Below are 12,557 nucleotides of genomic sequence, written 5' to 3'. Positions count from 1 at the left end.
ATTGGATGGAAAATTAAACATGACTATATTATGAATATTTTTTCAGAAACCTTCTCTATTTTCTCTTTGTTTTGCAGCAGATGGTCTGAACTGTTCAGGTGAGTAGTGTATACAAACAGTATATCTCTATGTCTATAATTTAAAGATTGCTATTATCATGCCCACTATCATGTCAAAAGAGATACAATCCTCCTCCAGCAAAGATAACTCACCTGAAATAAATCTAGTGAAGAAGACTGATGTTAAATCAAAACAGTGTTAACCACACACTGATGTCACAGCTCCATTTAAAGGAACTTGTTATAGTTGCGGTGGAAAACACAGGTCGTTTTCGAAATGCAGTTTGCCACACATGTAAACGTACAGGTCACATACAGACAGTTTGCCAAAATCAAGCCAGTGGAATTCAGACCAAATATAAGAATGGGAATTAAATACAAACCACAGCACACTCTTTTAATACTCCACAAACCGTTTCAGATAGTGAAATGACTGCAGGTGTTTACTCAAATGACTATGTGAATAAAGTGGAAAATTCACCATCAGGACTGAAGGTTTACACTGAAATTGTGCTTCAAGATGTTCCGTGCAAAATGGAAGTAGATTCTGTGTGCGTATATTCTTTGATTTCAGAAGAGACATTTACATTGTTATGGCCTCATAATTCTCCTTCAATAGTACCTTGTGATATTCATCTCGTGGACTACAACAAACAGGCTGTGGATGTTAAAGGGGCTTGTTTTATACCAGTAAAATATGGTAAATTCAGAGGACATTTACGTTTAATAATTACTAAGGGACAAAGAGCAAGTTTGCTAGGTAGAGAGTGGTTTGAACCCTTAGGAATTTCATTAACTGGAGTTAATAATGTATCCACAGATATTCTACAGAATGTGATTGATAAATTTACTGCAGTTTTTGAAGAAGGTCTTGGCATGTTTAAAGGCCCTCCTGTTTATTTTGTATTAGATTCAAAAGTACCCCCAATTCGTATGAAGCCTCGCAAAATTGCATTAGCTCTCAGACCAAAAATAGATGCTGAGATTACACGTCTTGTGGAACAAGGCATACTTGAGCCCATAACACCCCCAAAGTGGTGTACACCCATAGTTCCGGTCATGAAACCAAATGGGGATGTCAGAATCTGTGCTGACTACAAATGTACAATAAATAAAGCGTTGCAAGAGCATCCCTATCAAATTCCAGCTGTTAATCAAATTCTTACTACTTTGGCAAAAGGAAAAGTATTTGCTAAGTTGGATATGGCTCAAGCCTACCAGCAGTTACCTGTGGATGATGAGGCTGCTGATGCACAAACGATAATAACACACAAAGGAGCTTTCCGAGCACGACGTTTGCAGTTTGGAGTTTCCATTGCTCCTGGCATATTCCAGAATTTAATGGAGGACCTCTTATCTGGACTTCCAGGTGTAGTGCCTTATTTTGATGACGTTCTTGTTGGAGCAGATTCTATACAGTCATTGGCTGCACAGCTACAACTTGTTTTACAACGTTTTCTTGATGCTGGTCTAAAACTTAAAAAAGAAAAGTGTGTTTTTGGTGTAAGCAGCGTGGATTTCCTTTGTTACCGAGTTGACGCACAGGGCATTCATCCAACTGATTCTAAGGTTGAAGCTATCCATAGAGCTCTGGTTCCAACAAACAAACAAGAACTGCAAGATTTCCTAGGGTTGCTTAATTTTTACCATTCTTTTCTGCCTGATAAAGCCACTGTTGCTGAACCTCTGCATCGTCTACTAGATAAAGATGCTCCATGGAAGTGGACTGATGTTCATACTACCGCTTTCAGCGCTGCTAAAAAACTGTTGTCTTCTGACAGTTTGCTTGTACACCATAATTTGGAGAAACCACTCAACCTCACCTGCGATGCTTCTCCGTATGGCATAGGGGCTGTATTAAGCCACACTTTGAGAAATGGGGTTGAGGCTCCTATTGCGTTTTATTCACGGACTTTATCTACTACAGAGAGGAATTACGCCCAAATTGACAAGGAGGCTTTAGCTATTGTGTCCGGTGTAAAAAAGTTTCATGACTATTTGTATGGGCGGAGGTTTACTATTATAACAGATCATAAACCTTTACTGGGTCTGTTCACCAGCAATACTCCCACTCCTCAAATAATTTCACCACGCATGCTCAGGTGGTCCCTTCTGCTGAATGCCTATGATTGTGAGTTCAAGTATCGTCCTGGCAAGGATATCACACATGCTGATGGATTAAGCCGATTACCTTTGCCTTCTCCTGACTTCCTTGTTCCTCCTATGTCTGAGGTCCTCATGTTGGAATCCATTCCAAACCCTCCATTACATGCAAGTGACATTGCTTGTATGCCTGCCAAGGATCCTTTGCTGTCCCGTGTGCTCAACTGAGTTTGGAGGGGGTGGCCAAAATCAAAAGTGGAAGACAAGTTCAAACCATTTGTAGTGCACTAACATGAACTATCTGCCTATAAAGGGTGCCTATTATGGGGAAACAGAGTGGTAATTCCAAATGCAGGACAAGCTTGAGTATTGCATGCTCTTCATGAAGGACATCCTGGAATAGTTTGCATGAAAGCTTTAGCCAGAAGTTACGTTTGGTGGCCTAAAATGGATGAAGTTATTGAAAAGTGGGTGAAGAACTGTGTACCATGCCAATCTACTCGTCATGCTCCACCTAAAGCCTCAGTACATCCTTGGGATTCTAAGGAGGCTGTTTGCTACACATGGGTTGCCAGATACAATTGTGTCTGATAATGGAATACAATTTACCTCATCAGAATTCAAAATGTTCATGGCAAGTAATCTTATTCGACATGTTACTATTGCACCATTTCACCCATCATCAAATGGTCAAGCTGAGCGTATGGTTCAGACTACCAAAGACTCATTAAAGAGAATTATTGAAGGAGATTGGAATCGTAGACTTGCAAATTTCATGTGACACCTTGCTCAAGCACCGGTAGTAGTCCAGCAGAGCTCCTTATGAACCGGCGTCTTAAAACTTGTTTGGATCGTTTACATCCTGATTTGACAACTGAGTTACAAGAGAAGCAAGAATTGCAATTCAATAAGAACTATAATGCTTCTACTGTCAGAGTATTTGCACCTGACAGTGATGTCTATGTCAGGAATTATGTTTCTGGGCCTAAATGGATGCCTGCAAAAGTACTTATGGCCACAGGACCTTTGTCATACAAAGTACAAATTCCTGATGGTAGAATATTACGAAGGCATGTCGATCAGATTCGGGAACGGAGTGATGAGATTGTGCCTGCTGCCAGTCCCAGTCATACTGGGTTTTCTGTGATACCAGATGATGTGGAACCACTGGATGATACAGGTCTCAGTTCTCCAGGAGTTGTTATTGAAGAACCAGTTCTGTGTGGTCCATCTGACAGAGCACAGGAAGAAGGGATGGGCACAACTGAAGGTCCAGGTGAAGCAGATCCAAACATGATTTTGGGGCGCCCAAGACGAAATATTAAACCTCCCAGTTATCTCAAAGACTTTGAGGTCTAGGGGGGAGGAGTGTTATGTATTGAGGTTTATGCAGTCCACCTTCCAGTAGATGGCAGCATAGTGAAGTTATGCACTTGTTCTGTTGTGTTTAGTCTCTTTTGTGTTATGTCATTATGTGTGTGTACTGAAGTAAAGAGAAGTTCTATTTTACTACAATGTCTGAGAGCCATTTGTGAATATATAACATGCTAATACACTAAAATTAAAATCAGCCTGGAATGATCCGTTAAGATCACCAACAAGTTGACACAACCAATGTACTTTCCCAGCATTCCTAGGGATAGGACATGGATTGGTTAGATCAGTGTCTACCTGCAATGGGTGTGGAAAGCATAAGAAAGAAGAATTAGGTAAATATGAATGGAAAAAGCTCATATTTACCTGCTTTATCCAGTCTGCAGACTAAGGCAACTATATCATTCACAGCTAAAGCTTTTGAATGAGACGGTTTTCTCAAAGTTATGTATGTCCCTTATTGAGACTTGAATGGCTGTTCAAACTGTGGAACTTGAAGTTTACAATGGATAAGATTGGATCAGCAAAGAATATTATGTATATATAGAGGATACATTTTGGCACTGTATGTGATGGTAGTCACCATCTCTGGAACCATATAAACTCTGCCCTTCTCTCTGGCAGCTATTTTAGTAACTGTTGGCCTCCACAGTCTTGCAGGATCCCCCATAGACCTCAATGCTGTACTTTTGCCCATTCATGAGAGTACAGCAGTGACGTCAGCGCCAAGGAGGACCACGCCGGACCAAGATGGCGGAGACCTTGAGGTACAGGTTCAGGTTAGTAAACTCACTTTTACCTGCCTCCTTTAGCCACCAGACCCTCGTCAGCGATGAATTTCTACTAGCTAGAGTCTTTTTTAAAATGTATATTTAACTGTAAATTATATTCTACAGGAGCTACGGTGAAACCTGTTGTTTCCTTCTCACCAAACGTTGGAAAGATCTTCATAAAAGAATCTATAACACTATATTGTAAGGTGGATTCCACGTATCGACAATCCCAGAGATACTCCTGGTATAAAGATAATAAGTTTATAAAGAACAGTCAGAGCTTTATTACTACTAATTCTGCTCGTTCAGAACACAGCGGAGATTATTCGTGCAAGTTTGCTGATAGTGATATGAGTGATTCTCTCCGACTAGTAGTGAGTGATGGTGAGTTAACGAGATTAACTGAGAACATTTGGTAAGCGATGGTGTCTGTCATTGATCCTGATGTCTTCTAATGTGTGACAACATTTTTTTTATGTGCCATCCACATGCTGCAACTCATTGAATGGGGAAGAAACGGTTTATTTATTTAATACGCAATTAACTAATATATAAAAATAATCACAGCCCTCTATTCCCAGCTAATAAAAATAGGGTTGTTTGATTCACGTACATATTTTACATTCTACACAATATGTGTCACCTTGTCCTTGATTTAAACAAGAAGTTCAACTCTTTCATGAGGATAAATTTACTGAGAGATTATAAACCCCAAAAATAAAATGTCCAGCCTCTGTAATATATATGATATCAAATTGGATTTCTAAAGCAATAGTGTCTTAGTCCATGCATAGCGTTAGGTCGTCTCACCCTCCCACACATTTAAAGTTAAATATATATATATATTTACATTTTCTTCAGCACCGAGACGTCCTTGGTGCTGCCCCTTGCTCCTCCTTGCTTATATTGGCTGTCTGGAAGACATCAGGGTTAAAACGATAGAGTCACTGTACACAGACCCCACATTATTGCCATGAGTGAGTATAGTATTCCTTTAAATGTAATGTAACAGAATACAAAAGCAGGACATCCTTTACAGTATTTGTCCAGATTTCACAAAAGTGCCTCTAAATTATTCTGATTCGGATTTGGACTTAAGCCAGATCAAAAGGTTGAATTCCAGATCCAAAAATAAGAGTCTGGGCTCAGAATGCTAAAATCCAGACTTTAAAAAAAAGTAGTAGCAGACAGTAGTTAAAAGCCCTCTGCTACGTGAGGGTTACGTTATGTGGTAGGTGGCCAGTGCTTACTAACCAGTCTCCACAGTAATAATACTGTATGACCCCCCCTCCTCCCCCATCTAACATAGGGAGATTAAATACCTTCCTTATATTTCCGCCTGCAGCATGGCGAGGCGAGTGCGGTTACTTACTTTTACCAACAGCAGCTTTGCTGCCCAGTTGCTAAAAAAGCTCCATCACATGAATATAAGGCCAGTAGATTATTGGGAGGGATCTGGCACAAATCCCTACATGCCCTCACATTAGGGTGGGAACAAAGTTTTTATAATGGTGGTGGACATGTCATTGGGACTCAATAGCAATACACGCCATCTTGGTCCAGCGTGGTCCTCCTTGGTGCTGACGTCACTGCTGTACTCTCAAAAATAGACTGTATGTGATACCTTTATAATGACATTGAGGGGACATACCTGTGTCCCTCTATCCCCCACTAATGAGCAATGGGTGAGGACTAGAAAATACACAGAATGGGATTATTCCTCTCATGTGCCTGTTAACCTGCTGGATGCAGCCTCAATTTTCTCTCAATACGCAGCCAGTGACAGGATGAGAGTATCAGCTGATGCCTACTATCTTCCTGGTTAAGCCTTCCTCATAATGTAGAGCCAGAGAGGAATGAAGCTGGGGGGCAGCTGTGAGGGTCAAATGACAGCCGGACACTCCTGACTCCGTAATAACGTAAATGAGCTGAAGTTCTTATAGGCATAAGAGTGTTCCTTTTAAAATAATGACAGCAAAGAAATTATGAAAACTCATATTATAAAAAAACAATAACAACAAAGTGCGGAGCAGAAAAGAAAGGGAAAAGGGAAGATCAACTACCATGGCGAGACTACTAGCAGAACCAAACTCGAGACATAGGTAAGGACCTTAAGCCTTCAGCTGATATATTCTTCCCATAATCCCCATGTTTTGTGAAATAAGGTTAAACTGACCCAGACATTCAATGTCAGCTGTCGTCCATAACTTGGTTATCTCTCAAAGTAATATTTCCTTTATCTGCTACATGGAAATAAAACCCACTGTCTCCTGTGTGATTTGCTGACATGTTTCTGTTTTAGGTTATGTCATTCTGCAATCACCTGCCACCCCTGTGTATGAAGGGGACAACCTGACCCTGAGATGTCGTCACAGGAAGGGAACGCCTGAAACAACCACATTTTACAAGGGCGGCAACATTTTATCATTACAAACTGATTATTTAAATCTTGAAAGTGTGGATAAAACTGCTACCGGTACATACAGCTGTGAAAAATATATAGCGTTTACATTTTCTAAAGAAAAATATGAAGACTCAACATATATCACCGTTAGAGGTAAATACTAACATTTTGCTTGTGTTCCATTATGTATTCTATGACTGACTCTGTCATGGTTTTACACTAAACACCAGACTTAGTCCGGATGGATGAAATCTGGTGAAAATTACCGAATTCAGACTACAATGGCAATTCTCATATTTACTAAAGACAAATACAGTTGGAATTCGTTCAGCCTGGGAGAATCTGCAGCATTCATCCTGATGCATTTGGTGTCCGAATTAAAATTGGTGTTTTCGCATCTGAGCCCTTGCAAGATATAGGATTTGGAAGATTCATAAAGCACTTGTTTTTATAAAATTTGGTACCGAATGCATCCAGTAGAATGAAAAAAAAAAACACATGTAAAAACACTTAGTGAAAATATAAATAAATATTACTTTCCTGGAAATACAAAAATCCCCAGGAATCCTCTAAATGCCATACAACTGGGGAGATACAAAAAACAACCCAAAACATATCATAGGGCAATATGTCTAAATAGAAACTCTAAGTGCCACCATAAATGCACTCACAATGTGAAAACATTTAAAGGCATATCACCAAATGTCTTGGCCAACACTTTTCGTGCAATGTCTTCTGGATATATGGATGATGAAGGCAGCACTTTTTATGAACGGATGGCAGTATAATCAAACAGGGTCTTCTGGTCCATAAACCAAACGCATGTATGTAAAGCATCACAATAGTGATATGTCGCTTATAAATGGAAAAATATAAATGGAAAAATATAAATATAAATCTAAGCATATATAGGACTCTCAGCTGACACAGTCTCAATCCCCCTGCCACTCCTCGCGATGAGCAACAGAAGTGTAGTGAAGGGGAGATCCGATCCACAGGCATAATTCTCAGTACAATCCCAGAGATAAAAGCAAATACAACTTTGTTTTATTGTACTATTAGTCTACTGATAGTCTTATATATGCTTAGTTTTATATCTGTTTGTAAGTGCAATGCAATAAATATTTTTTCATTTATCAGCTGTACTTCACTCTTCCACTTACAATTTCTTTTTAAATATATTATCCATATGATATGTTTTGCTGTTGTTTTTTTAGAATCTCCCCTGTTGTATGATATCAACGCATGCATGATATCCCACGCATGCTTAAACTCCTTTACTGTGTTAACCTCTACCACTTCAGCATTTGCAAATTATCATTCACTTGCTTTCATGTTAGCAAACAATTTTAAATGAAGCTCTTGTAGGGCAAATGGTTAGTCCTTTTGAGATGTGGTAGAGCGTCTCATAGACGTAGGAGGAGAACAAAAAAGAAAAAAAGGATGGTGTAGTATGTTCAACATAATATATTCTGAAAGAAAATAAGTAGATATACACTCACATTTTATGGAACCTAATAATGGCTCCTAAAATATAGTGTGGAGTGGTATGATCCTCACTCTGGGATATATGTGGGTGGTGAAGGTCATCTCTGTATTAAATAAGGAACAAGAGACTATAACAATATAGTCCACATCATTGAGTAAGGGTATAAAAACTTAGTTACATGAAATTGAGCAATTATAGTTTGCTCAATCTTAGCTGCTTAGGTATACATCCCCACCAAGGATATAGAGATCAGGAGGTAAGCATCAGTATTGGAAGGTCCAGGATAAAAAGAGTACTTTATTGGAAATAAAACAATATAATAATAAAATAAAGCTGACAGAAACAAAGAAACATTGAACCTTGGAATCTGATGGCAGATAAGAACCATTCATCCCATCTAGTCTGCCCAATTTTTTAGATACGTTCATTAGTCCTTGGCCAACTGAAGTGATAGAGGTTGATACAGTGAGGAAGTTTAAGCATGCGTGGGATATAAGATAAGACCAGGGACTAATAAAAGTATTTTGAAAATTGGGCAGACTAGATGGGCCGAATGGTTCTTATCTGCCGTCACATTCTATGTTTCTATAAAAGCAATATCTGTAGCACACTAAAGAGTCTCCCCTTACGATAGGCTTTATTAAAGTGTTGATAAATGATAAAGCCTATCAAAAGGTAAAATGCAATAGTGTACTACAGATATTGCTTTTATTGTTTTGCTATATTTTGGACTCTATATGGTCTTTTTGGTACTTGGACCTTAATACGTATTCGTTTTTTTATCGATTTGTCCAATTTAGATTTATCTAAACTTACTCACTTTATCTACAGTGTGTTATTACAGCATTTTATTTAGTACTTCCACGTATTATTTTACATATATATTATTTCCCTTCTCAATCATTTCATTTATCTGATTTTATCTATTTCATTTTATACCCTTGCTACTATTTATTATTTTACCTCTCTTATTCTCTAAATGATAGCTCCTGGATACTACACTTCTAGTAGTTTTTACATTGATTTTAACCCTGGTTATGCACTAAAGTGAGAATTTAAAGAGAATTTCACATTATGGAGGATTTTTCCAGTTCGGCTATTTTTAACGTAAATTTGACAGTCATTTTGAATTCTCACTTTCGTGATTAACCCTGTTTGTGTTTGCAGTCCTGTGTCACCTTTTGACATGGCTGAGCTTATCAAACTTGTCAATTTCAGGTTAATTTCTTCCATTTCTCTCCGTAGAGGTCCTGTGCATTAAGCCCGACCACTCTAAGCATTGGTTACATACCGCTGTCCTTTCTTCTCTATGTTTTAGTACTGGTCTGTACTTTGCAAGTATGAGTTCTAGGTTCTCCTGACACTAGATTAATCTTTAAGTTTCTTTATTGTTTTTTTCTAGATCTATTCTCTGACCCTGAAATAAAAGCAAGTCAATCGAATCAGCTGATAAAAGGTTCTGCCATGACCCTGACATGTGACACAAGACTTGCCCCACCCAGGGCAGATACACAACTACAGTTTATCTTCTACAAAAATGAGCAGAAATTGCAGGAATTTGGTAAATCCAATCAATACCAAGTTAACTCAGTTCAGCCACATGATTCCGGAGATTATACCTGTGAAGTGAGAACTGCAACTGGCAACGTCAAGAAAATGAGCAGAGAAATTCAGATTGAGATACAAAGTAAGCAAAGGATTAAGTTACAAAGAGTAGTTACAAAGTATTAGACTATGTAATACACAGTATATTGCTGAAATGAATGTTGTTAAACAAATGCGTTAAGTAAAAGATTGTAATAACCATATATTGTGAGACGTACATTACACATATAGGATATGTACTACCATCCAAACCTGAGATATATAACACTTAGCTATCCTTGACGTCTTAATGAACCATTACATCCCTGTAGTTTTGATTCTGCTTCCTCCTCCAGAACTGCATCAATCTATGTCCTGCTATTAAATAGTGCTCATGGCGGCATTTGGTTAAAGGAGTGCGGCATCTTGTTGTCTATCTGTATCTCCAATGCAATGCTTCTCTTTGTGAAGCATTGTATTTGATGACATGGTGGAAGATGTTAGCAGGCATCCTGGTGTCTTTGGATGCACAGTGGGTGCCTTTAGCAGAGGAGTCTCAGCACTGGAAATGAGGTAAGTAATTATCTTCGTTTTTTCAAAGCAAAGTGAGATGGACAAGGGTCTCAATGATAGAAATGGAACCTACAGTCCAGGAAAAAACTATTGTTATTTTGTGGATTATACATTCCCTTTAATAATAATTATTACAAAGGTAAAATAGTTGATATTGGAAAGAAAATAAATATTTTAGATAGTGGTAACAGAGCTGTCTATACTCCGGGCAAGATGGACAGTTTATAGACGGTAAAGATATGGATCTAAGAGTGAATACATGACAGACCGCCTGCCAATTAAGCAGGCCAGGCCACTTAGAGCGGACAAGAACTGTTTCAGTGCTCTCTGCATGGCCCCTGTGCACTGAGTGTAGACCTAGTGTCCTGAGTGTAGATACACATTTTGGTGACAATTCCCTGGTGTCCCGAAAAGTTGGACACCAGGGAACAAAGTCGGGATGTCAGGACATCCCTGAAGTCCCTGCTGAAATCAGAACTGCTGGGAGAACTGGAGTTCCCAGTGCAATTATGCCACCTTGTCTTCTCCTTGTGAGCTTAGTATAGACAGGCAGCAGCATCCTTCTACTGCCACATGTCTGCTAAGCCCAGGTACTCACAGCAGCTCAACATAATGATCCCATGTCCACAGATTATGAGGTCACTGGTTTGCATTAGCAGCTCCAGATTGGATGTGGAGTGGTTTATTTTAGCAGCTGTTCTCTCATATTTATCATTGGCTAATCTGAGCGTGTACACGATGTACATCCAAACAGCAAGATGTTTTGTAAAAAGGAGAGGCATGTTTTTTTAGAAAAACCTGGTTAACATAAAGAAAAACATAGTATGATTGTAGGACCAAAGTCTATCAAAGGTACCTAAAGGAACATTATAGGCACACAGACTACTTCATCCCAATAGAGACCATGCGATTGGCGCTGTACAGTGTTTTTCCGCGCATATGCACTTACATCCCATCACTTTCCTATGGTTAATCATTGGCTTGGCTAAGATATTTGAGCTTGATGATCTCAGCCAAAGAGGTGGAGCAGCATACTGGAGACCAGCACTGCAAGGGAGAAAAGGTAAGTAAACTTTCCTTTTTAACCCTAGCACTGAGGGTTCGATCACCTAAGAGGTAACTAGAGCAAGATAGCATTACAAATATACATGTGTACTTCCTAACGCTCTAGTGTTGTGTTGGTGCTCAAAATGTACCTTTAAGAAAAAAGCTTAAAATAAAGAAGCGCAAAAACACAACTGAATTGATAATGAAATAAAATATTTCGATAACAGTTTTCCTTAATGAATTGTTATCACCCAGAGTGTCTTTTAATACTAAGTCCTTTGCATTACATTCATACATCAGACTCCACCAATACATAGTATGTTCCTTCGCAGGTCTTCCCCCAGCTAACGTGATGGTGAGCCTAAAGCCACCCAAAGATATGATCATGGAAGGAGAGAGGCTGGAGGTGACTTGCTCTGTAGATATACGGCCGGAAACATTTGAATTCTGCTGGTGTAAGCAAGATGCGGAAAGTTGTGATGGGAAGCAAAGTTCAAATTCACAACAGGTCCAATTTGCTGTGGATCCTGTGTTGGAAAGCTACAGTGGAATATATTACTGCTTATTGATTTCTAACAAGTTTCAGACATCGATCCGAAGTGAATCTGTAAGGATATCTGTGAATGGTAAGAGTACAAATCACAGTCACCTTTATAGTTACAGAGACATAGAAACATAGAATGTGACGGCAGATAAGAACCATTCGGGCCATCTAGTCTGCCCAATTTTCTAAATACTTTCATTAGTCCCTGGCCTTATCTTATAGTTAGGATAGCCTTATGCCTATCCCACGCATGCTTAAACTCCTTATTTTCAATAACTAGAACCTGGTGCAAAAAATATTGCACTAATTAAACAATTGCATCGAATACGAATCGAATTTCAAGAATAAACCATCACATTCTGGGATCAGGTTGGGATGCCTGAAAATGTGCTGTTACGTTGAAAATAAAGCTGCCATCAGATGTTTAGTTGCATATAGTGTCTGTGTAAGGATTTTTGCCATCCTAGGCAAAGATCCATTTTACCACCCCTTTATAAGTGTAACACTAGACTCTATTTGCACGTTATTTACAAAGGTGAGTTTAAGATTTTAAATAGTCAAATTTAAAAAATTATCCATGTCAGTTCTAAGATCTAAAATTCACTTT

General features: G+C 38.8%; 1 protein-coding gene across 2 annotated transcripts in view; it reads left to right on the top strand.

The window, feature by feature from the left end:
• LOC134583075 (Fc receptor-like protein 3) overlaps positions 1-12,557 on the top strand; it is a 34,296-nt gene that overhangs the window by 9,578 nt on the left and 12,161 nt on the right. Inside the window, exons 2-6 of one of the 2 annotated variants that reach the window (XM_063439830.1) lie at positions 78-98; positions 4,433-4,693; positions 6,612-6,866; positions 9,605-9,889; positions 11,739-12,032. In XM_063439830.1, the coding sequence (XP_063295900.1) occupies positions 78-98; positions 4,433-4,693; positions 6,612-6,866; positions 9,605-9,889; positions 11,739-12,032 (1,116 nt within the window). The remainder of the gene's footprint in view (positions 1-77; positions 99-4,432; positions 4,694-6,611; positions 6,867-9,604; positions 9,890-11,738; positions 12,033-12,557) is intronic. The other variant, XM_063439831.1, reaches the window with a different exon arrangement.

Source organism: Pelobates fuscus, chromosome 13 (genome assembly GCF_036172605.1).
Source record: "Pelobates fuscus isolate aPelFus1 chromosome 13, aPelFus1.pri, whole genome shotgun sequence".
Lineage (NCBI taxonomy): Eukaryota > Metazoa > Chordata > Amphibia > Anura > Pelobatidae > Pelobates > Pelobates fuscus.
The sequence above is the reverse complement of the archived record's forward strand: the minus strand, read 5'-3'. Positions and strand labels throughout refer to the sequence as shown.